The sequence below is a fragment of the Lissotriton vulgaris genome, chromosome 3_1 (assembly GCF_964263255.1).
Source record: "Lissotriton vulgaris chromosome 3_1, aLisVul1.2, whole genome shotgun sequence".
Lineage (NCBI taxonomy): Eukaryota > Metazoa > Chordata > Amphibia > Caudata > Salamandridae > Lissotriton > Lissotriton vulgaris.
In genome coordinates, this window is record NC_141689.1 from 40808960 (window position 1) to 40836057 (window position 27098).

The following is a 27098-nucleotide window of genomic DNA, read 5'->3' on the forward strand; positions in this document are numbered from 1 at the left end:
GTTGGATAGTAGTAGTTTTGAGAGCGTTGACAAAGACGATGGGTGGTGCAAGCTGCAGTGGCCTCCTGGTCAGAGCCCTGGCACTTAATATTTTACCAACTAAGCACTGCATTTATCCTTTCATTCGACGTTGCCTCCAAGTGGTTAAAGGCAGAGCCCTGAACCTCCACTCGAGGTTTCACGTCATGAGATCGTCATGAAGAAACAGAACATCATAATATTCCTACACGTGTGGTATCCCAGAACACCTATTCAACAGAAACACAATGTTTGTTGGCAACCATATGCAAAGAACGACTATTTAGAGGCAAAGTTTAATTTTCATTTTTATTTTTATGTTTTAACAAAAGGCATTAATTACATTAAAAAAGCTAATAGTAAAAATATGCAGAGGTAGGTTGCTGTATAAACATCAGATATTTTACCATTTACTTAAGAAAAGAATTAAAATAAACTCTTTCCATTGTATAACATCTCCTGTAAATGAAAACCCGCCATCACGAGCTCCTGCATCACATCGTCAGGTGCCCTGGGCTCATTTTGAGACTCCGCTGAAGGAAGTAAGAAGCCCTGAAAATCCTGGCTTGTTCTGGCAGATCTAACTTGGAGGAGGTAGGGGGGGGGCTGTGTATGGATCTAACACAGGTACATGTGAGGAGACCTTGAGTTACAGGTAAGTAACCCTTCCTTCTCCAGTAGCCAGGGATGGGGCATGTAACGCGGGCGGTGAGAGGAAAGGGCAACATACATGATCATGTTGGTCGGTGGTTTGTTTATGAATATAATGAACACATGTACGATGGAGAACATGTGTAACAGGTAACCATTCCTTTTCCAGCTGCCAGGGATGGGACACGTAACGTGGTCTGGGTGGTGTGGGGGGGGGGGGGAGGGGGGAATGGCCAAAAGAATATGATTGTATAAATTGGCGCTTTGTTTATGAATGTAATGAAGATACATATGTTGGCAAACATCCATATGTTTGACCTAAGGTTAGGTATCCCCAGAGGGGGCACTGGACAATCATCTCCCAAGAAAAGTCACTTGCCATACCACTAACCTTGGAGTCACTGTTAGCTACAATAAGAAAGTATCAGTGAGAGACATAATGGCTGACCTCAAATGGTGGCATTTTAAAACCTCTGTGTATTACACTAACCCATATTTTGGCTGCATCGATATGTTGTTATGTTAAACCAGTGTGTCGTGCCACTCTCTAGTTGGATACACCATCACGATTCTGACCCGGTATAACAAAAGTGGTGCACAGTCAAAATATTGATTCCCTAATATCGACCTACAGTAATATCGAGTTGTAAATATCGAAGGTGAAGAATATCGTTTGACAGAATATCGACCCTAAGGTAAGTAATATTGATTTTTTTCATATCGATGTAAGTAATATCAAAGTTAGTAATATCGATATCAATTATATCGATGTCACTAATTTCGATGTTACTAATATCGATATTTGTTTGCTGTTATGTATTTTATTATGAATTTTATATGTATGTGTTATATGTTTTTGTTAAGTATTTTATTTGTTTTAAATTATATGTGTACTATTTATTATATATTAAAAATTTTATTTTAATTTAATTTTATGTTTTAGTATTGGAGCGGGTTGTGGGTGTATAGGGGAATAGGGTGGGAAGTAATTTAATTATATTAAAGGAATTATACATTTTTAGTAATTGTAAATACATTTTAATTAATTTTTGCGTTTAAGTTCTGTAGCGGGTAGTGGGTTTATAGGGGAATTGGGTGGGAACCAATTTCATTGTAATTAAGTAATTATTTATTATTGATTGGTATTGATAATTATTTTATTTCAAATTAATTATTAATTGATAATTATTTTAATTGGTAATTAATTTTATTAATTGGTAATTAAGGTTTGTAATTGGTAATTAAATTTTGTAATAGGCAATACATTTTTTTAATTGGTAATTCATTTTTCGAAATTGGTAAATAATATTTTTTTTCTTAATTAATTTTTATTAATTGGAAATGTATTTTATTAATTGTAAAAATATTTTTATTAAAAAACTTTTTATTCAAAAATAAATTTACTGTTTACCATTTTTTAATTGTTAATCAAATTTTAATTATTAATATGTTTTTTGTTTATAAAAATATTTTAGTGTTGAATATTATTTAGTTATTTATATTTATTAATTAATATTTATTGGTATTTATTGTTAATTTATTGTTAATTAATTATTTAATTATAATTATGTTTTTAGTAATTATCAATGGGGATTTGCAAATGATGTAGTTATTTAAAAATAAAAAATGTAATTATTTTATTTAGAACAATTATTTATAAGTATGCTATATTTAACTTCTACACTATCCAATGCTTTCCCTACTGTTGCACTTTCTGGAGTGGTAATAGTAATTTTTACCCCTACGCTATCCAACGCTTTCCCTACTGTTGCACTCTCTGGAGTGGGAATAGTAATTTTTACCCCTACGCTATCCAACACTTTCCCTACTGTTGCATTCTCTGGAGTGGGAACAGTAATGTTTACCCCTATGCTATCCAACGCTTTCCCTACTGTTGCACTCTCTGGAGTGGGAATAGTAATTTTTACCCCTACGCTATCCAATGTTTTCCCTACTGTTGCACTCTCTGGAGTGGGAATAGTAATTTTTACCCCTATGCTATCCAACGCTTTCCCTACTGTTGGACTCTCTGGAGTGGGAATAGTAATTTTTACCCCTACGCTATCCAAAGCTTTCCCTACTGTTGCCCTCTCTGGAGTGGGAATAGTAATTTGTACCCCTACGCTATCCAACGCTTTCCCTACTGTTATATTCTCTGGAGTGGGAATAGTAATTTTTACCCCTACGCTATCCAATGCTTTCCCTACTATTGCACTCTCTGGAGTGGGAATAGTAATTTTTACCCCTATGCTATCCAACGTTTTCCCTACCGTTGCACTCTTTGGAGTGGGAATAGTAATTTTTACCCCTACGCTATCCAACACTTTCCGTACTATTGCACTCTCTGGAGTGGGAATAGTAATTTTTACCTCTACGCTATCCAACGCTTTCCTTACTGTTGCACTCTCTGGAGTGGGAATAGTAATTTTTACCCCTACGCTATCCAACACTTTCCCTACTGTTGCACTCTATGGAGTGGGAATAGTAATTTTTACCACTACGCTTTCCAATGTTTTCCCTACTGTTGCACTCTCTGGAGTGGGAATAGTAATTTTTACCCCTACGCTATCCAACGCTTTCCTTACTGTTGCACTCTCTGGAGTGGGACTAGTAACTTTTACCCCTACGCTATCCAACGCTTTCATTACTGTTGCACTTTTTGGAGTTGGAATAGTAATTTTTACCCCTACGCTAGCCAACGTTTTATATAATTAATTTTAAAAATATTAAAAGTATATGTATATTTTTTAATTTATTACCATAATTCTTGACTTTTTATTTATGTTTTTGTTTTATATTTGTAAATGTATTTGTAATTTATAATATTTTTTATTAATGTATAAATTATTAAAATAATTATTACAACTTATCATTAAGTACATATATAATATATATATTCTGTATATGTTTAATTAATGCATTATTATTATATATGTATTATTTATTAATTTTAAACATTATTAGATATTTTTAACTATGTTGATTTTATTTTTTAGTGTTATTTACTTTATTTTACATTTATATTTTTACAGAAAAAAAACGATATTTTTAACATCGATATTTTTAACATCTATATTTTATTTTCGATATTTTTGTACTTACCATGTTGTAGATAGGATGTCGATATTCTTGCCTTCGATATTTTTGCATCGATATTCCTGTAGGTCGATATTTTGTAGGTCGATATTTTGTCAGTGATCCAACAAAAGTAGCTAATGATGAATATACATCAGAATTTAGGGTCCAAGTAAACCTCAAATCTGTGACAAGGTTAATCCTACAAATGGGAGTCTTCACCCACCCACTTTAGCAGCTACAGCAGGGGTGGAGTTTTGGATGAGCCTCTTCTGTATGGGTGTGTGAGTGAAATGATGGGTGTGTGAGTGTAAGGGTAGGTGTGTGAGTGAAAGGGTAGTTGAGTGAGTGAAAGGGTGGTTGGGTGAGTCAGCGGGTGGGTATGTAAGAGAAAGGATGGTCATGTGAGTAAAAGGGTGGATGGGTGAGTGAAAGTGTGGATGTGTGAGTGAAAGGGTGTGCATGTGTGTGAAAGGGTGGGCATGTGAATGAAAGGCTGAGTGTGTGAGTGAAAGGTTGGATGGGTGAGTGAATGTGTGTGTGTGAGTGAAAGGGTGGGTGTGTAAGTAAAACAGTGGTTGGGTGAGTGAAAAGGTGGTTGGGTGAGTGAAAAGGTGGGTGTGTAAGTGAAAGGGTGTGTGTGTGAGGGCAAGAGTAGATGGGTGAATGAAAGGTTGGATGGGTGAGTGAAAGGGTGGATATGTGAGTTAAATGGTGGGTGTGTGACTGAAAGGGTGGGTGTCTGAATGAAAGGGTGAAAGGGTGTGTGTGTGTGTGTCAGTGAAAGGGTAGATGGGTGAGTGAAAGGGTGGATCTGTAGATAGATGGCTGGATAGATATAAGGGCGGGTGAGTGAAAGAATGAATAGATCAAAAAAGAGGGTGGAAGGATGGATGAAAGGTTGGTTGGATGGTTAAGTGAAAGAATAGATGGATGAATGAAAGGGAGAGTCGATTGATGGATCAAAGGGTAAATGTATGAATGAGTGAAAGGGTGGATGGATGATGAGTTAAATGGTGGATGGATAGATGGGTGGCGAGAAAAGGGTGGATGAGGGACAGAATAAAAGGATGGGTGGATGGATGAGTGAAAGGATGGAGCTGGGGGATCATGAAACCTTAACTGTAGCAGCTACAGCAGGGGTGGGTTTCTTGATGGGCCTCATCTGTAACTTGGCAGACAAAGGCCCATGAGTATGTGAAAGGATGGATGGCTGTATGTGAATGGATATGTGATTGAAATGATGGATGGTTGAGTGAAAGAACTGACAGGTAAGTGGAAGGGATGGTGGGTAGATGAGTGAAAGAATGGATGGATGAGTGAAAGGGATTGTGGATGGACGTGAGAAAGGATGGATGGATAATGAGTTAAAATATGGAGGGCTGAGTTAAAGGGAAGGTGGTGGATGATAATGAGAGGATGGGTGGATGAGTGAATGAAAGAATAGATGGCTTAGTGGAAGGAAGGAAGGATGGATGGGGTGAGTGAAAGGGAGGATGATTTATGAAGTAAAAGGATGGGTGGATGGATGTGAAAAAGGAAGGATGGACACATGAAAGATGGATGAGTGAGAGGGAAGGTGTATGGATAGATGGATGAAAGGATGGATGAGTGAAAGAATGCATGAGTGAAAGGCAGGCATATGGATGAATGAGTGAAATAATGGATTGATGAGAAAAAGGGAGGGTGAATAGATGGGTGGGTGAGTGAAAGTTTGAGTGGATGTGTGAGTAGATGGATGAGTACTTGGGTAAATGCATGGATGAGTTGATGAGTGAAAGAGAGGGTGAAAGGATGGATGAGTGAACGGGAGGATGAGTGGATGGAGTGAAAGTGTGGATGAATAGGTGGATGGCTAAAAGGGCAAATAGAGAGATGGATGAAAGAAAGAGTAGATGGATATATGGATGAATGGAAGGTTTGATTGAGAGGTCTAGAGATGGCGGGATAGGTTTGTATAAGGATGGGCAGCTGGATGGAATGGTGAAAGACTGATGATAAATGAAAGGATGAATGGATGACTGAATGTAAAGATGAAATTGTGGTTATTAGATGGATATTAGGACACATGGATAGATTATTGGATGGAAAAGACAAGGGATCTTTTCTTGGGGTGAGGGGAGGAGGTAGGACGGATTCATTTCATTTGCTTAGTGCCATAAGAGTTTAGGCTTGAAGTGGGGGTATTTTAATTTTCTGCCTACTCCCTTGCCTACAAGTTATGCTAATTTTGTCAAATAAAGTTGACAAAAAATGGACAGGAGCACTGCCAGCTGGGTAGAATGGGTCCTACCACAGGTGACATTTTAATGAAGCTATTAAAAAACAGATTTTAAAATGTATTGTGTCCTCGATAAATCGCATGTAAAAAATAATTCCAATTTTTTTTTAATTGACACTAATTTACAACTTTCAATGCATTGGGTTAATCCATGTTATTTTAAAAAAAAGTTAAGTCTCAGGAAACTACAACGCCTTATCAAGCTGTTCCAAGAGACTCAACACTAGCACATCCTCGATTCTATGAAAAGAAGAGTTCACGCCGTATAGAACTCGTCGATCAGCTTCTCGTACATCTTCAGGACAATTGGACGCCGCAGTTTCAAGGTGGGACCTGAGGCCAAGAAAGGAGAAAGATATGTTAGAAAAAGTGGCTAATGACCATCAAACCACAGTGTTAACCATTTTCACCTTACAGAAGCCCACAAGATCTGCCTCTTTTGCCCCAGAGCAGCCACCAACATTCTGTTTACCTAAGCATAAAGGTCTTTCCATGAGGTGTGCTTCAGGGATGCTGAAACCAGTTTACCCCAATGTGTGAAGGCGGACCACCAAAGAAGGTGCTTTCCATTCAGACCAGCTGACCTTCTGAATTCAAGCAAGTTCTTCTACTGTTCGACTCTCCAGCAGCCCCTGAGCTAATTAAATACTGCCTTGTTTCAGGTAGCAGTTGGAAGAGCTATACATATCAGATCTGTATGCTTAAGCTTCTTAAAAAAGTTGTCCCGAGCAAATGTTCAATTTGTAAATGTCCACGACTATGCTGTATGTTGGACTTGACCCTTTTGACAGGTTCATCCCTAAACTTTTTGCTTTTAAATGTGACTTGGTGTTGGTTGTTTTTGGCTTCTGCGCACTTTAACACTGTGTCCCAGTGTAAAGTGTGCGCGCACTCTGAGTGCAGGTTGTGAGACTGGCCTGCCCTCCCAAAGGGATGCATGGGGAATGTGTGTGTCCATGGTAGTTCCTGAAGTGTGGGGAGTGCAGGGGCGAGTTTGGTTTGTGCGAACTCGTGAGATTAAATGCTGCGCAATGATGTGCACAGATTTAATGTGTCTGGTGTGGAAGTGCCACTTCTAGAAGTTGGCATATCTGTGTAGTAAATGTGAATTGGCTTGTGATTGGCTGGGGCTGGCTGGTGTGCCTGGCTTCAGGAGTCAGGATAGGTCTGCCCCGGTGGTGAATGGAGAGATCTGCATGTTGATGGGAGGGAGGAGTGCACCTGGGACCAGAATAGGGCTGGGCCTTCCCTCTACAATGCTGGCTCCGCCCCCTGTGGTGCGTCTGATGTCCCTAGCCTGCCCTGTGAATAGGGAGAGGGGCTGAGCACAACAAAGTGCTCCAAAACCTGGTTTTCCCCCTACCCTGCACCCTCCAGACAAAAGAAATATGTGTATAAAAAGGGTCTGTGACCCCATGCAAGTGATTCTCTTGTTCCTGACCTGAAAGGGGAGCCTGCTGCTGGGCACCAGGAGGAACCATCACTGGGGACTGCCTCCCTGTTGAAGGGCCCTGTGAGCTGGCCCCTGGGCCCAGCCGTTGCCCCCCCTGCATTTTGAAGGACTTTTTCCCTGGACTTTTGGATATATGCCTGCCAGCGCCTGGGAAGCGCTGGCCTCCCCCTTCTAAAATAGCGCCTTCGCGTTGCCGGAGCGGCGATCCCTATCTTGAGGGATTCCCTGGTGTGGGGAATCCCCTGGCCGTCTGATTGTCGGCGCGGATGCCCACCCCGCTCACTGCCGTAATATTATGTTCGAGGCATATGAGCTGCAGAGTGTACACTTAGCATTAGATCGCCACCTGGTGTTGGGCTCGGATGATTGCAGGTGGTTGTCTTCTTGGAAGAAGTCTTTGTAGTCACAAGATAGGTGACTCCTCCCTTGGACAATACTGTGCATGTTCATCGACTCCATCCTCAGATTGTTTTTTTCCGCCACTGGGTTCGGATGAAACTTTATCGCTCCGGCTAGAAAAACTTTTCCAGCAACTTCGAAATGTAAAAACTTTATACAAACAATATCGACATCGAATAGACTACTTTCGACACCATCAGCTACATTCTGGTGCGTCGACGCGGGCCGTTGGGCCTATCGGTGCCGTACGGCCTACGCCTCATGGACAGGACTCCATTCAAGAGATACCCAGTATGTCGAGCAAAATTCCCTCATAGCGACCACCACGAGGTCTGCAACCTCTGTCTATCGCCAGACCACAATGAGTCGACCTCCACAGCTTCTGTATCCTTCCGATCAAAGAAGACCATTCAGGATCGGAGGGCCCATCGACACGAGATGATGAGATCAGCCCCAGCACCGGAGGCCATCTTCGAGGAGGAGATGGTCAAATTAGACATCTCCGAAGGCGAGGATCCACTCGAAGACATCTCCGAGGACGAGCCTCCACTCGTCGCCGAGGAAGATTTGCCTGATCTCCAGATCATATCAGAGGCAGAGGACTCAGATGACTCGATTCCATCTCGTCAACCCTTGAGTTCTCTTGCCCCTGCACAACAGACACAGCCCAAGCCAAAGGCAACGGTCAGCACTCCGTGCATGGAGCCCAGTCGGGACCGAAATATCCCCTCAAACTACCCGCCTTCGGGCCCAGCTCAGAGGAAAACAACTACGCCTTCTGGTGCCTCGGCACCTACCAAGCCACACGTGCCAATTCCACCTCTTCCATCGGCACCAAAGCACACACATCCTTGCACACTGAAAGATTCTTCGACACCGAAGCCAAAACTTCCTTCGGTGCCCAAAGACAAAGACCCTTCGACACCAAAACCTAAAGATGAAGCGGCGCCGAAGCCAAAAACTGTACCGGATCCGCAAAAATCTCCGGCTCCGAAACCTTCCGGTTCCAAAAATAAAGATGGAAAGCCAGCGTCCAACGCCTCAAAGCCAATGAGACCTGCTTCCATTCCAGAGACTCCAACCTCAGTACCAAATACTCCAAGGCCAGATTCAGAGACACCTAAACCCTCTAACAAGCCATGGGACTCTGTAACGACTACTACAGCAAAAAATACAAAACAACCCCCATCGGCACCAAAAAAATCGACGCCGAAGAAGGTTGTAGAAGAAGAAGAACTGTTTAGGCCAGATCCTAAACAAAAGCAGGTTCATATCAACCCAAAAACTGGACATGTAGAAGCTATTCCTTACAAAAAGAGACCAGCAGACACACCACTTCTACCTGTGGTTCCTGCCAAAAAGAAGAATTGTGCAAATTCGCCAATACACCTTTCCTCTCCTTCACCTTCTTCCTCACCTATTCCTCCTTACTTTTCACCAAGAGTTTCTCCTGTTCAATCTCCTGCATCATCACACCACACTGAGGAGTATGATATAGGTGGTGACAGTGACACACCAGACCCACACACATACCCTGTAGATGAAGGTATCAACCCAGATACATATCCTACAGATGAGGATATCTATGAGTACCCAGCAACTAATGTGCCTGACATTCCTGATCCTCAGTACTACCCAACGAAACCTTCCCCTCCAGAAGATAGCATTGGGTTTAATCACCTCTTAAATATAGCTGCCCTTTACCACGGGCTTAAAATGCACTCTGATGCCATTGAGGAGGATTTTTTATTAGACACATTTGAGCAGTCACAAAGGTCTACACAAACACTACCCATGATCCAAGGAGTCATTAAACATGCTCCGGAAATATTTAAAGACCCGGTGTGTTGTAGAGTGTTAAATCCAAGAATAGAAAAGAAATATAGACCAGCACCATCTGATCCAGTCTATAATAAGGGACATCTGCCACTAGACTCACTAGTAGTGTCCAATGCACAGAAGAGAGTTAATTCCCAGACTTCTGGTGACACGCCCCCTCCTGACAAGGAATCCAAGGTTATCAATGCGTCAGGGAAACGGATTGCTGCGCAGGCTACAAATATATGGCGCATAGCAAATACACAAGCCCTGCGCTCACGCTAGGACAGGGCTCACTACGATAAATTAGAAAAATTGCTAGAGCACCTCCCAGATCAATACAAAGATCAGGCAACAGAGCTCATACAAGAAGGCAAATTAATATCTAATGCCTCAATTAAATGTGCACTAGATGTAGCTGACCCAGCATCCAGAGCAGTCAATACTAGTGTTATACTCAGACGACATGCGTGGTTACGCATTTCAGGGTTTAAAACGGAGGTACAGACTACCATCTTGAACCAGCCCTTCAATCAAAACCAATTGTTTGGGCCGGAAGTAGACACTACTACACTAGAGAAAATGAAAAAGGACACAGACACAGCTAAGTCTATAGGAGCACTACAATCCACACAGACTAGAAGTTCTTTTCGCCGCTCCTTTTATAAAAGAGGCTCCAAGCAAACCGGTGCAGATACAACATCATCTTTCAAAACACACACAAAGACCTCCTCTAACAAGGGCTACTTTAGAGGAGGATACAGAGGCAATAATAATAAGGGAAGAGGAAGTGGTAATAACAACAACCGCTTCTCTTCCACTCCCAAACAGTGACATCCCTCTGCTTCCCCTACAGCATTCCACTCCTGTGGGGGGCAGATTATCACAGTTCCTACCTGTCTGGAATTCCATCACAACAGACAGGTGGGTGAGACAGATTATCCAACATGGCTACTGCCTAGAACTAACAGCAACCCCCCAAACATACCACCCAGGTGCGTCCAATGTCTACAGACCACTTGACTCTGCTTCAACAGGAAGTTCTTGCGCTTCTACAAAAGGATGCTATTCAATTAGTTCCTTTAGAAGAACAGGGAACAGGAGTTTACTCCCTGTACTTTTAATCCCCAAGAAGGACGGGACACTATGGCCAATTCTCAACCTCAGGCCCCTCAACCATTACATACAATCAGATCATCTTCACATGATCACTCTGCAACAAGTACTCCCACTACTACAACAAGGTGATTTTCTTTCAACACTAGACCTAAAGGACGCCTACTTTCACATCCCTAAACATCCTGCTCACAGGAAGTATTTACGGTTTGTCATACAAGGACAGCACTATCAGTTCAAAGTCCTTCCATTCGGGGTAACATCAGCACCACAAGTGTTTACAAAGTGCTTAGCAGTAGTAGCGGCACTTCTCAGAAGACAACAGATATATGTCTTCCCTTACCTGGAGGATTGGCTCATAAAAGCCAAATCATTCCACCAATGTGTACAACACACTCAGCAGACAATTCAACTGTTGCACGACTTAGGGTTTACGATCAACTACACAAAGTCACACCTAGAGACTTTGCAGGTGTATCAGTATCTAGGAGCTACCATAGACACATCTACAGCTCTAGCGTATCCCAGTCCAGCCAGGATACAGAGCCTTAAGGCCTTAGTCTCCATTTTTCAACACCAGCAGTCTCTCCAAGCTAGAGTGTTCATGAGACTAATAGGCATGATGGCATCTTGCATCTTCAAGACTGCAAATGTGCCCATTACAAGAATGTCTAGCACAACAGTGGAATCAGGCTCAAGGTCAGCTCACAGGCCTGGTGTTGGTAGACAGCAGTACATATCGCTCTCTGCAATGGTGGAACACCAAAAACTTGACAAGAGGACGGCCATTCCTAGGGCCTGTTCCACAGATAGTGCTCACAACGGACGCAGCCCTCACAGGATGGGGAGCCCATCTCTTACACTATACCACACAAGGCCAATGGAACAACCAACAAAGAATGATCCATATCAACCATCTAGAGCTGCTAGCAATTTTCCTAGCACTAAAGACGTTTCAATTACAAGTACAAAACAAACTGGAACAAAATCTCCACCGACCAGATCTCCTCATCGCTCCTTCTAAACACCACAGCCCACTCCTCGGACCCAAATCTAGCCGCCGCCAACTTCACCCTATGGTTATCCAACACCGCCGACACCTTAGCACCACTGAAAAAACGTCAAAGCAAACCTGGCAACAAGAAGGCCTCATGGTTCAACGATGATCTTAAGAAGTCCAAGAAACTCTGCCGCACCCTTGAAAAAGCGTGGAAAAAAGACCCAACCACCAGCACCAAGGACGCCTTCAAAAACGCCACCCGCACTCACCACCAACTAATCCGAAAGGCCAAGAAAACAGCATTCAAGGACCGACTTGACAACAACGCCCACAACAGCAAGGAACTTTTCAACATCGTCAAGGAGTTTTCCAATCCCTCGGCCAACTCCAACGACATCACCCCCTCTCAAGCCCTCTGCGACTCCCTAGCCTCATTCTTCCACAACAAGATTGCTGACATCCACAACAGCTTCGACAACCAACCCGGAGCCCAACCCACCCAACCACTTGTTGAACACTCTCCCCCCGCGAACACCCTTAACGACTGGAACCCAATCTCCACTGAGGACACCATCCGCCTGATGAACTCCATCCACTCAGGATCCCCCACAGACCCATGCCCTCACCACATCTTCAACAAAGCAGACTCCGTCATAGCACCGCACCTCCGAGACGTCATCAACTGCTCATTCAACTCCGCCACCTTTCCGGAAAACTGGAAACACGCTGAACTCACCGCCCTTCTGAAAAAACCCACAGCGGACCCCACCGAACTCAAAAATTACCGCCCCATCTCACTCCTTCCATTCCCGGCCAAAGTAATCGAGAAAGCTGTCAACAACCAGCTCGCCGCCTTCCTCGAAGTCAACAAATCCCTCGACCCCTCACAATCTGGCTTCCGAGCAAAACACAGCACTGAGACCGCCCTCATCGCAGCAACAGACGACATTCGAACTCTACTAGACAATGGAGACACAGTCGCCCTCATCCTCCTCGACCTCTCTGCAGCATTTGACACAGTCTGCCACAGCACCCTTCTACAACGCCTCAAAAACATCGGAATACAAGGAAAAGCACTAGAATGGATCACCTCGTTCCTCACCGGAAGAACCCAGAGAGTCCGCCTTCCACCATTCAAGTCCGAGGCCACCGAAGTCATCTGTGGCGTACCACAAGGATCCTCTCTCAGCCCCACCCTCTTCAACGTATACATGAGCCCCCTCGCGACCATCGCCCGCCAACACAACCTCAACATCATCTCTTACGCGGATGACACTCAACTGATCCTTTCTCTCACCAAGGACCCCAGCACCGCCAAAACTAACCTACACGAAGGAATGAAAGAAGTTGCTGAATGGATGAAACACAGCCGTCTGAAACTGAACTCAGATAAAACAGAAGTCCTCATCCTAGGTACATCCCCCTCCGCATGGGACGACTCTTGGTGGCCGGAAGCCCTTGGAAAAGCACCCATCCCGACAGACCATGCACGGAACCTGGGCGTCATCCTGGATTCCTCACTTTCAATGAACAGACAAGTCAACGCTGTCTCCTCATCCTGCTTCAACATTCTTCGCATGCTCAAAAAAACATTTCGCTGGATCCCCAACGAAACCAGGAAAACAGTCACCCATGCTCTGGTCACGAGCCGACTGGACTACGGAAACACCCTCTACGCAGGCACCACCGCTAAACTCCAAAAGAAACTCCAACAAATCCAAAACGCCTCAGCCAGAATCATATTAGACAACCCGCGCAACGAACACATCTCTGGTCACTTGAAAGACCTCCACTGGCTACCCGTCAATAAGAGAATCACTTTCCGACTGCTAACACACGCACACAAATCACTCTACGACATCAGACCAGAATGCCTCAACTCAAGACTGTCCTTCTACACCCCCCCCGCCAACTACGCTCCTCCAGCCAAGCCCTCGCCACTGTACCTCGCATCAACAAGACCACCATGGGAGGCAGATCCTTCTCTTACCTGGCTGCTAAAACATGGAACTCACTCCCCGCTCACCTTCGCCTTACCCAGAACCACCTAGCTTTTAGAAAGAAACTTAAAACGTGGATATTTGACAAGTAATCCTCCTCCCCCTCCTTAGCGCCTTGAGACCCTCTGGGTATGTAGTGCGCTATATAAATTCTCTGACTTGACTTGACTTGACTATACAAAAACAGGGGCGGACACACTCTCTACAACTGTCCCAGCTCGCGCAGAACTTTTGGAGATGGGCAATTCCTCAAAACATATACCTGACAGTAGAACACCTTCCAGGAATTCACAATCAGATAGTTGAGTCGACAGTCACAACAGATTCATGAATGGGAAATACATCCACAAGTTCTTCAATTGTTCTTCCAAATGTGGGGGCATCCACAGATAGATCTGTTTGCCACCCATGAAAAAGCAAAATGCCCAACCTTCGCCGCCAGGTTTCCACACCCACGGTCGGAAGGGAATGCGATATGGATGAACTGGTCAGGCAGATTTGCGTAAGCTTTTCCGCCTCTCCCACTTATTCCACTAGTAATGCGCAAACTCAGACAACAGTCTCTGAAACTAATACTAGTAGCTCCCACATGGGCACGTCAACCGTGGTTCACCGCACTACTAGATCTCTCACTGGTTCCACATCAAAAGTTACAGCTAACACCCTCCCTGTTAACACAGAACCATGGAGAAATAAGACACCCAAAACCAAGCCAACTGAATTTGGCGATCTGGCTCCTGAAGTCTTAGAGTTTGGTTACTTAAACCTGCCACCAGACTGTATGAACATAATTAAAGAAGCTAGGAAACCCACTACCAGAGCGTGTTATGCCGCTAAGTGGAAAAGATTTGCAATATATTGTAACAATAATCATATTGATCCACTGGATGCTTCCATCCACAATATCATTTGTTACCTTTTACATCTACAAAGGTCCAATTTGGCTTATTCTTCCATACGCCTGCATCAGGCAGCAATTGCAGCCTATTTACAAAATAGGCAACATCTATCTCTCTTCAGAGTACTTGCAATCAAAGCATTCATGGAAGGATTAAAACGAATAATCCCACCTAGGTTACCACCTGCTCCGGTGTGGAACCTGAACATTGTCCTTACAAAACTCATGGGACCCCCTCTCGAGCCTTTACACAAGTGTGAATTACAATTCCTAACCTGGAAAACTGCGTTCCTTGTTGCCATCACCTCTCTCAGAAGACTTAGTGAAATACAAGCATTCACAATACAAGAACCATTTTTTTAAATACATCCTAATAAAGTGGTTCTTAGGCCTAATCCAAAATTTCTGCCAAAGGTTATCACTCCTTTTCACCTTATCCAATCTGTAGAGCTACCTGTATTTTTCAAAAACCCAGACTCTGTTGCAGAAAGGGCTTTACACACCTTAGATGTTAGAAGAGCTCTGTTATACTACACAGATAGGACTAAATCCTTTAGAAAGACAAAACAATTATTTGTATATTTCTCTCCCCATACAAAGGCAACCCCATCTCTAAAGGGGGGATTGCCAGGTGGATTGTAAAGTGTATACAAATATGCTATCAAAAAGTTAAACGTACACTGACAGTTCCTCCTAGAGCGCACTCCACTCGCAAACTAGGAGCCTCTATTGCTTTCTTATGAAATATACCACTAGAGGACATATGCAAGGCAGCAACATGGTCTACACTACACACCTTCACTAAACACTATTGTCTTGATGTGCAGGCCAAGCAGCAAGCTGCAGTGGGCCAAGCTGTCCTTAGAACACTGTTTCAAAATACTGCAACGGATACAAGCGACCACCGCTAGGGGAGCCACTGCTGCACAATCAATGCTAAGTGTACACTCTGCAGCTCATATGCCTCGAACGGAAAATGCTACTTACCAGTATGCATCTGTTCTTGGCATGTAGAGCTGCAGAGTCGTACATGCCCTCCCACCTCCCCGGGACTTATATCCGTTCCAGTTCTCATCTTACTTAGATGCACACGCATGGACATCCTTTCTCTTTACTTCTACTAACTCCATCATTTCCCATCATGGCGAAAAACAATCTGAGGATGGAGTCCATGACCATGTGCAGTATTGTCCAAGGGAGGAGTCACCTATCTTGTGACTACAAAGACTTCTTCCAATAAGACAACAACCTGCAATCATCCGAGCCCAACACCAGGTGGCGATCTAATGCTAAGTGTATGACTCTGCAGCTCTACATGCCAAGAACAGATGCATACTGGTAAGTAGCATTTTCCATCCCTAGCGGGATCCTTGGGGCCGTGTTGTAGCCCCAGCGGGTGCCTATCCTGCCAGGGATTGAGAAGAGAAACAGGAGCCTACCACGTATTGCGCCTCGAGGAAATCACTGTCGCGACCCGGAGGAAACCCGAAAGCCAGGCAGCCCTCTCCGAGACGGGGGCGGGGCCTGGCTGGGAGCGCAAGAAATTCCGGCCGAGAACCAGGAAGCATACGGGAGCCCACCCCACGCTCCTGTGGCCACACGAGAGAAGGTGCAGTGTCAGAGAGAGAGCCCAGAGGAGCAGGAGCTCTCGTGCAGCGGCCAGCCAGCAAGCGGGACCCCTGTAGTGGAGGGAGTCCCCCAGCCGCCACCAGAGAAAGCCCACCGGCGTCCCGACGTGCCCAGCAGCAGCCGGTGAGTGCGGGCGTCTGGGGGGGAGCTCCGATTCAGGTAAAGAGCGGCCCCGGATGGCAACAGGCCGCTCCATCATTTAGTCGCGCATTTGTGGATTTAGAGCCCCGTGGCTCCAACGTGTGCGGGTACAGTTGTATTCAGAGCCCACGGGGCTCCAACGTTGTGGGCCGCATTTCGGTCATTCAGAGCTCACAAGGCTCCAACGTGGTAATTGGGGCATTTTTCATTCAGAGTCCACTAGGCTCCAACGTTGAGGGCCGGATTTTGGTCATTCAGAGCCCACGAGGCTCCAACGTGGTAATTGGGGCATTTTTTATTCAGAGCCCACGAGGCTCAAACCTGTGGGGGCATTTTATTTTTAGAGTCTACCATCAATCCTTAAAAAATCAGAAGTTATGTGCATTAACCTTCCTAAAAAGAAAGCAACACAAAACGGACTCTTATCATCCAGAAAGCTGGAAATGGTCTGTGAATATCAATATCTGGGGGTCATCATAGACGGCAAGGGCAATTTCACGCCGCAATGTGAAGCCATAAAAAGGAGAGGGTTAACCATTGCGGCGGCACTTGGAAACTTAAAAAACATGGTTTCTGGTCCAAGCTTACTTCCTCTCATAAAGGTGATACAGGCAAAGTTAATCCCAGCCATCACTTACGGCAGCGAATCTATAAGAGGGAGGGACACTTCTTTAGTAGACAGAACGGTAGCAAAGGCGCTTCGTATGATCTTCGGCCTTAAAAGGTATACATCGCCTGCCCAGATGAGATTAGAATTTTGGGTTACAAAAAGAAGAGCTGGCACGAAAGGGAGCCTACATGAAAACCTGGCATAAAGTAAGCAGGGGAGACCCGAAAACTCTAAATGCGCTCCTGTGGAAGGAACTTCAAAATAAAGAAACCGGTCTGGCAAGGCGGTATTTGGAGGCCACCATCGAGGACCTTGGCTTACAACAACTTTGGGAATTTCCAGGCTACACAGCAGTCTTCAAAAAGGTGGTCAACAAGACAGTCCGGAAGGAATCACTGCTGCAGGACAAAGCCGCACTATCAGAGCGGGCTCACAGCTGGCTTACAGTTCAATCATATACCATGCCCTCGCCTCAAACTTATCTGCAGATAGGCTTTACTAAAAAAATAAAAGAGACGTTCCTGAAATTTCACCTAGGGCTACTGCCGCCAGCGGCCCACTTACCTCCATGGTTACGGCCACACCTACCAACAACATGCCGACTTTGCGGGAACAGCAAAGAAAACACAGTCCATTTGATCACTATCTGTAGCAAACTCATCCAAGAACGACACTACTTCTTGAGATCACTTTTTAACATCCATAAGATACGGACCTGCAGGCAAGCAGTGCTCGCCTGCTTCAAAGGAGATGATATCCAACCGAGCTGCCGAATGGTAAAATTCCTTGAAACAGCTGAGGCCCGCTTCAAAACGTTGAAGGAAACGAACAAAAACTTGTAGTACCGTAAAAGGACTAAAGGATGAATCCAACGGTACCCCTGAAGACCAAGCTCTAGCACGACACCTTGACTCTCCCTTACATCGACTATTACTGACTATACAATAGGGACACCCCGAACTATTATTATAATTTAACCATTCTCTCTTGCACACTGGCACTTTATTATATTTCCCCTTGGCCGGCATCGAGGAAGAATCTATTGCTTAACTTTTTATGATAAACAGGCCGTTCAACATGATGTTAAGCTTATTTTAATCGTGTTGCTGCTACCTCACCATGTTTTTTAATGGACGGAACCTTTGTTTTAACACGGTCAAGTTTGACTCATGATTTTTTTAACCGAATTTTCTTTCTCTTATATTGTAAAGGTTTTAAATAACCATGCACAATAAAGTATCTATCTAGAGCCTACGTGGCTCCAACGCGGTTGGTGGCAGTTTTTCATTGCAGAGCCTACGTGGCTCCCACGTCGTGTTTGCCGCATTCCTACCTCACAGCTGCCCAGCAAGTAGTGGGTAGCTGCACCGTTTAGGTTTTTCTTTCTTATTAGGGGACAAGTCTCGGACGCCGGAGTGAGACGGACTCCTTTGCCCCCACCTTGGCCAGCACGGCTGCGCAGCACTTAGTGCCAGCTGCCACTATTGGGCCCTAAACTCTTGCGCAGCCTGCCCTGACACTGTTGGACAAAGGGCGTTTGAGCCCCTGTGGAAGGCCAGTTGGCCTGGGGTCAGTATTCTATGTAATTTTGGCGCAAAGTGATTGCCTACTGTGTTTATGATGATAATTGCCTATTGTGGTTATGTTGGTTATTACATGGTTCTTGCTAATGTGATTTATGTGTAATGTGCAATGCATTTATGCCTGTGATACCTCTAACTGTGAGTTCATGCTTAGGAGGTTGTTTTGCCGAGTAGATTTTGTACTAGTGAGTTCATGTTTTCCTGCGTGATCTATGCCTAAGGTGATTAGTATTGCGAAGTGTATTCCAACCTTTTACCAGTGGTTACTGGTTGTGTCCTACAATTGTTATTTTGTGCTACAATTATTCCATGTTCTAAAAGTGCTATTTCTACCAAGTGCTATTTCTACTAAGTGTTGATTCTGACAGTGACCCACGTGGCCCTGTCATGTGTTAATAATCCCCTGTAAATATTGCCCAGGGCCAGTTGGTGCAGTGTATCTGTGAGATTATGATCTAATGTGTTTATGGTAATACAAGGGCTATTTTTATATATAACCCTGTGTGGAGTTCCTTTTTGTGGTGTGCCTAGTGTGTTGCTGCCGTGTATGTGTGTTGCGCAAACGCTTTACACATTGCCTCCGGGGTAAGCCTTACTGCTCGTGTCACTCTACCAAGGGGGTGAGCAGGGGTTATCTTGGCGTGTAACTCCCTTGCCCTGACTAGAGTGGTGGTTCCTGCCTGGCTTTGGCGCAAGCCTTAGCCAACCAGAAATCCAATTTCTAACACTGTAGTAGATGTTTTCCACTTTATTTTTTGTCTTGTAACACATCCAATGTGATTCTGTAGCCAGCCTTATTTTCAGCATTGTAACACATCCAAAATTATAGTGTAACCAGCCCAATCTTACTCTCAGAGATATCATACACCATTGTCGGGCAGAAACCCACGCCCTCTGTGAAACTGAGTTCAAATGCTTGGTTAGAACTTTGCTAGACAGATAAACTACCTGCAAACCTTAGTCTGTTGCTTATCTATTGCGGTTCCTGCTGCAGGAGCATGTGTGCATCCATCCTTTTTCTTTTACTATACCCTCTCCCCCTTTTTCTATTCTTGGTTTTTAGGTTGAGCCTAGACAGCGCTTGCACTGTTAGGCGATCTGTTGTCTGTACTTTGTGGGGTCTGACTCCTCCCATGCTTTGGATTGGCTGTGTCATTAAAAAATCGTAGCCTGCAAATGGCTAATGGTGGGTGCATGTCCCACCTATTTTTTCAAGTGTGCTCCCATGGAGTATTGCAGCTGGAGCAAGCAGAGGCGTGCACTCTTCTTATGTGTCTTTATCTTTTCCTTTTGAGGACACTCCCCACCCAGACCATCTGTTGTGTTGGCGCAGAAGCAAGGTTGCTGCAGCTCTCAGCTCTACTCTCTGGTACATTACCATGCAACGGTCCCGTTGTGGTCAGCAGAGTGGCTGGATTGGTAGGGAGGAGTGTGAAAATGCCCTTCAGTCACATACCCACAGAAGATCAAACACCTCGTCCCACACCAGTGGTGGTAACGCGTTGTACAAACGCAGAACAAGTGATTCCGCTTTTGAACAATCCCCCTTCCTGCTCGTTTTAATCTGCAATGTCAGCTACGGAATCAAGCATCCTAGGACCGGTTTCTGGCTATCAGCCGTCTTCAGCCAGGATAGCTTGACTCCATTGGTGTGGAGAGCATGGGACTCACGTCTGAGCATACCCATCCCACTCGGGGTGACAACATGCAAAACAACAGTTGATGGACAGAATGCAGAACAATGTCATACATTCACCCCAGTACAGAGATCTGGGTCTAAATCCATCATTTGTTTGCACTCCACACCACCGCAGTTCAGACATGGCCATATGCAAATCAGCCTTGACCCTGTGCCTCATGGGAACAGTCCAGCCCGAACTGCCAATCCATGTCTTTCCTGGACCAGAATCAAGCATCCTAGGACCGGTTTCTGGCTATCAGCCGTCTTCAGCCAGGATAGCTTGACTCCAGTGGTGTGGAGAGCATGGGACTCACGTCTGAGCATACCCATCCCACTCGGGGTGACTAAATGCAAAACAACAGTTGATGGACAGAATGCAGAACAATGTAATAGAAAAAGAGAACTACCCTGCCAGGGTATACTTATTTGGTCCCAACAGCGAGATCCAAAGGGATAAGGGGTGGTGACATAAATTAACGCATCTGAGCCAATGATATATCAGAACTCATTCAACACAATTGTTTGAGAAAATAGAAAAGTTTTTATTTTTTTTAAAATGACAATTTATAAGTGGAGTCCATAAGAAAACTCTCTAAAGCATATATACAGACACAGGAACAATTTTTTTTCTCTTAGGTCTAAATAAGTGTCATCATTAAAAATTCATACCAGGAAAAGAGTTTATGAACGTCCCACACACTCCCACAGTCATTCATTAAGCAGACATACACATCTCAATCTCACTCACTATAGAAATAGTGCAGACATACACCTACAGGTATAGGAGGACCTAGGGGCCTGCAACATAACAATCAATGTTTGCTAGAGTAGAGACAAAAAACAACAACATGGAGGCAGTTAAAGATGAGGTGCAATAGGTAGTGATACTACACTAAAGGCCATCCATGTAGGTCACGCCAACGCGCGTTTCAATGCAAAGCCAGTTTAGGCTGCATCTTCATCAGGGCATTGAAGACCGGGGAAGGGGACATACACACACTTTTCTCCTTGATAAGCCTGATCATCATATGTTTTTCATTCATTCAGGTAAGGTTCCTGCAGAAGAGGGTTTCTCGCGAGTCTATATAGGAGTGGGTCAAAGGAGCTTCCGGTTTGAGACAGATCCTTATGGGGTGGTGGAAGAAAGGCAGATCTTTATCTTTTTCAGGTATCCTTCACACACGGCGCATCCAAAAAGGGGGGAGAGAAATCCTGATGGAGAAGCCAAACGCCGATTAAATACGTATTCCATAAATCGTCATTAAGGCACAATCTGAGACAGTCAGGGGCGTAGGTCCCCTATGAAGCAAATGAAGAGGATCCGCGGGTCCCCTGCAGCCGTCAGGGTCGGCGTCCCCTTATCCCTTTGGATCTCGCTGTTGGGACCATAGAAGTATACCCTGGCAGGGTAGTTCTCTTTTTCTATTACACTGTTCTTTCCCCTTTTTCCTGCCAGTATCACATAGAAATAGGAACCCCTGGGGGAACCCCCTTCTATTTTGTAGAATGCAGAACAATGTCATACATTCACCCCAGTACAGAGATATGGGCCTAAATCCATCGTTTTTTTGCACTCCACACCACCCCAGTTCAGACATGGCCATATGCAAATCAGCCTTGACCCTGTGCCTCATGGGAACAGTCCAGCCCGAACTGCCAATCCATGTCTTTCCTGGACCGGAATCAAGCATCCAAGGACCGGTTCAGCCATCTTCAGCCAGGATAGCTTGACTCCAGTGGTGTGGAGAGCATGGGACTGAGCATACACATCCCACTCGGGGTGACAAAATGCAAAACAACAGTTGATGGACAGAATGCAGAACAATGTCATACATTCACCCCAGTACAGAGGTCTGTACCTAAATCCATCGTTGTTTTGCACTCCACACCACCCCAGGCAACAAATATACTTGGCAGGAACTCATATCCTAAGCACACTGGACACAACTCAATAAAAGTAAAGCGAGCCACTCGCACATCCTGGAATTTAACATCTCTGACCAGGTAAAGCTGCACCTTGGTACCTTCACTGGCCACACAACAAAGAAATGTCCGCGTGGCATTCATATGCTCTGTTTTAGTCGAAATGTACGCTCAGCTCCATGACTTCAACAGCAGTGCAAAGGCCACACTTAGGGGACTCTCTCCACCGTGAGACAAAAGCAACACCTCGGGATCAGAGAGCAGGCTGCGAAAAGTCAACGTTCAACAACCAAACAACTGTGTCCATACAATCCTCATTGCACGTTTGAACAGGTCACACACATAATTCTTTCTTTTGGTACACACACACCAAGCCCTGGAGGGATATGTTACTATGGATTGTGCAATCAAAGAGGACCATGAGCAGTGCCATACCCCTCCTGCTAGCACACACGGGCGCCACACTTGCTTTGTAGTCCTGTTGCACGGGCTAGCTGCTTGCTGCCTTTATCTTTTCCTTTTGAGAACACTTGCTTCATTGGCTGCTTTTGAAAGAGCTGTCTGCAACGTCAGCTGACGTGGATTCAAGCCACAAAGAGGCGAGTGATGAATCATTACCTTCAGCGTATGTTATTTGTGCCCAACGAGCTGCATTTGAGAATCATCTTCGCCATAGGAGACCTGGCTGTTCGACAGACCCCCTCCTTGATGGACTGGAACCTGAGACGCTTACGGGTGAGTAGTCGCGCTTAACAAACACCTGATTGATTGATAGGATACGATAAGTAAGGCAGCATTCGTCGCCGATGTTTAGACATCAAAGCCCTTCACATCACTAATGCAGCTTTGTCATACTGTGTTATTTCTCCTTGGTCATTAGAGGGGGACAGCCCCCCCAAGAGAGGGTGAGCTCTCAAGACCAGAGGTTACAGTAAAAGACCAGGATGTCCCTGCGTGAACAAGAAATGATGTAAAGTCATTGGATTTGATTTTTTGGTTGGACTCCAGTCACCTGCGGCACAATCTTCATGTATTGTTCTTAATCCTGTCCTGATTCCTATGACGTGAAAATAGACTGATATTTGAAGGGAAATTTGGCTCAAATTTTGATAATTTGTCAGCCTACCAGTCTCTGCAATCCAGCCAGGTGTTCCACTATGTTTCTGTTTACGTTGCGAGGGGCTCCATGTGCGATATGGCCCTTGGTCAACCATTGTCGATAACCTACAATCCTGTGATACTAAGACATTTGCTACATCGTCTCTCAAACACGACAGACAGGCTTGTGTGGATTTGGTTTGCGTGGGATGGCGCGTCACTGATATATGGTCTCATGAATCTATTCCTCCGGGCAGTCAGGAGCATTTGGTTGTCATGGTCTAATTCAAGGATTTTCCAACTCTGTGAAGACATTAAGCAGTGATCATAGTGAGTTTAAATATCACTTCTCTTCACTTGCCTTGAAGTGTGGTATTCAGAAAACACAAGCAGGCTTTGGTGTTGGTGCTGTTAAGGAGTAATGAGGCATACTTCAAACCCCTCTTTCATGTCACCTCAAAGAAGATTATGGAGGTACTCTTACCTGCAATTTATAACTGTGGCCTTTCCTTTTATTTACATGTTTCACAAGTTGCTGTATCATAGACCAGGCCTACAGGGCATCCAAGCAGTGAGATGAAAGAGGTACGGGTGGGGACAGATCTCAAAATAGGGTGTGGTCTACAGAATTAAGGCAGTGGATTAGACCATGATATAAAAACCTGTTCTTTACACAGTACTCCACGGCATCAGTATTTATGGGCCTTTCTGTGAATTTTCTATTACTAAGGTCTGTGGAGGAGGGAGTGGTCTTCAGAGTGCCTCACAGCATATTTGTGGACATTTGCAAATTGTACGTTTACTCAGGATCACTATTTTCTGTCTTATGGAGGCCTTTGTCTCCTAATGTGAAGTGGTGAGGGCCTTTTTCTTATCCTTTGAACATTATTAAGACTGACAGCTGCGATTTATAATACAGTTGTGTGCAGAAGGGATCCAAGCACTTCTCCATTGGAATGTTGAAGCTTCTTGTTGCTTGATTTCTAGAGGTAAGGGCCAATCCTGAAGAGATCAGAGGTGGAACTTACTGAAGGACATAGCTGTCTGCTGGGAGAGCTTGACTAAGGATAGGATAACACCAAACCTGTGTATATTTATGTATCTGATCATCGACGTCTAAAGAAGTGGAATTAAGAATAGTAAGTCAATACTCACCATAATAGTCAATATTTTGCATGTCCATGTACAATGCCTCATATTCCGTTATTAACCCATCACCAAGTGCTATAAAGATCTTCTGAAATAGTTGTCAGACTTACCCAGCTCTCCTCCAGCAATGGAGAAATCTTTGTCCAGGATGATCCACTTTTGTACCTTCTGGGCATTTGATACCGCCCTCTCATTAACCCGCTCCATTCCCTTATTGATGGCGTCATGGATGGAGGTGTCATTGGAGCTCACCACCTCCGACACCCTGGTGGCACTGCTTCCCAGCTGCTGGCAAAATTGGATGGCTTCGGTAGTTAGTTCATCCTGTGGTTCTCCAGACTGTTCATTAACCCTGCACTGAAAGGAATAAAAGAGGGAGTCAGCAGGTTTGCTTTCATTGTAAATATATGTGTCTTTATGTGTATAAGGAGAGGACATATTACTAGTTTGAGGGTTGTAGAGGTAGAGTCCCTGCAGACTTTTTTTTACTATATCCCTTCAGCCTCCTTCTCACTTCTGACAATACCGACCTCTTAAGCTTTATAATCTCATTAGATCACAAGGCTACAAGCAGGAAAGATTCCATTCCCAATATTTTTTTTAAAGGTTCCAAAAGCTTTATGAAAGTATTAGCCGTTCAATACAATTAAATCAACGTACTTACTGCACAGTAGTGAATATGTACTGGTATGCTAACGAAAAGCTTTGCAAAACACTACAAAAGCATTTACCCAAACAAGGAACATGAATAACAGATCATCGTGGGGTACAGCATCCCTCCCAAAACTCCTGAAACCAAGGCTCCGTAGATCAGCGATAGACACTGGTCTTCCCAAAGAAATCAGACTCAAGGGAAATGAAGTATTGACCACCATAGTACTGGAAAAGGCAATATCCAGGATCATAAAGAAGTGCTAAACAAAGGTTATGAAAAATAAAGTAGTGGGTCTATTCCATTCGCCAGTTCAGACACGTCCAGCATCGTCACCCTGATGGACAGGAGATTGATAGGAGTCCCGTCCCAAGCAGAAGCCCAATAACATCATTCGGACGGGGGGCATATAGCAAATGGGAGTGATCTAAGACAGAAAGGATTCCTGTATATTGCTGGTCATTGAGTATCACCCAATCATGTAAAGCCATATCGGCCAATGTCGGCAATGTGGACACACAGGTTCTCTTTCCAGTCTCGTCCATGGAGACAGCAAGATGCGGCTGCCAATCTACGGTGGTCGACCTACTTTTAGGCTGTGCATGAATGTGACCAATGAGGTATCATACAAGCCGGATATTAGTTTTTTATGCGCACCCCTTATATACAGGTACCTATGAAGGGTGGAATCACCCAGGGATTGGGTGTAATTCCCCAGTTGCTGAAAGGGCAGGGCCTTCAACTGCCTGCACTGAAGGAATTGCGCAGGTTCCAGATGAAATTTTCGTTGAAGGTCATCAAAGGGTCTGAAGTTAGATCCCTGCAGCAGATGACTCAAAGTCAACATTCCTCTGTTGATCTATGATGGTCAGAAAAGTGGCTACCCATTGTGTGTAAAAACCTTGTTATTCCATATATGTGTTGAAGAGTGCAGAAACCTTTTTGATTCAAGAGTTTAAAAGCAGAGTTCCAGATATGACGTGTACCCTGGAGGAATGGCAGCATGCGAGAGGGGACAGAAAGCCTTCCCTTGTAGAGTGCAGACAGATTATCTGGAGCTCTCTGAAGATGTTTTTCCATAAGCAGCCAGTCCAGGATTTGCCGGGAGGAGTGAACATAATATGCCAGCTGGGAGCGATGTATCGCCATATAATACAATGTCAAGAGCAGGAGGCGGAGCCCTACTGCAATAGCACTGGTGTAGAGTTTCAAGGCTGCCAGCCTAAGCGTCTGTACCTGCCAAACATTACATTGAATCTGAGACTCTAAGTTTGAATTGTGGTGTCAGGGCTGGCGTAGGTCTCATTCCTAAATGCAATAAAACCAAGGGGCAACTACCATCTTGACAGTATGGGTTTTGCCCCATAATGGAGAAATCATGTTGAAAGTGGTCAGTAAGAAGTTTAACATTATCCATCAACATCATCTAAGGGGAGGTGTCAAGAAGGACTTCCAAGTATTCCAAATGCGTCGGCATCCATTGAAACTACACACCAGAGAGGCAAGCCATTGTTGTAACCGGCATGATGGGAAATGCCTCACTTTTCACCCAATTAATCCGGTAGCCACTAACGATGGAAAAGTAATTCACTATATCCATGACAGCTGGAATGGATGTGGCAGGAGATGAAAGGGTCAATAACATATCATCAGCGTAGAGCATCCCTTTTAGTTCCCGCCCGGCAGTAGGTATTCCTTTTATTCTTCGCTACGGGTTTCAGTGCCAAAAGAAATAGCAGGGGGGACAGTGTGCACCCTCGCCTAGAACCTCTACGAATGGACAGGGGATTGGAACGGAAACCATTGCAGCATATTCACGCTATGGGGGTGTGACATAACCATTTAGTCCAAGCTTGGAATGTCAGACCCAATCCCATTTTCACCGTTGCTCTGTATGCCATTTGACCCAGTCGAATGCCTTTT

At 44.6% G+C, this 27098-nt stretch overlaps 1 protein-coding gene across 4 annotated transcripts in view; it reads right to left on the minus strand.

The window, feature by feature from the left end:
• Positions 1–308: 308 nt before the first annotated feature.
• Positions 309–27098, minus strand: part of LOC147725893 (long-chain-fatty-acid--CoA ligase ACSBG2-like) — a 680835-nt gene continuing 654045 nt past the window's right edge. For all 4 annotated transcript variants that reach the window (XM_086960036.1, XM_086960035.1, XM_086960038.1 and 1 more), the window contains 2 exons: positions 24634–24880; positions 309–6358 (listed from right to left, as the gene is read on the minus strand). In XM_086960036.1, the coding sequence (XP_086816162.1) occupies positions 6282–6358; positions 24634–24880 (324 nt within the window). In that variant the 3' untranslated portion in view covers positions 309–6281. The remainder of the gene's footprint in view (positions 6359–24633; positions 24881–27098) is intronic.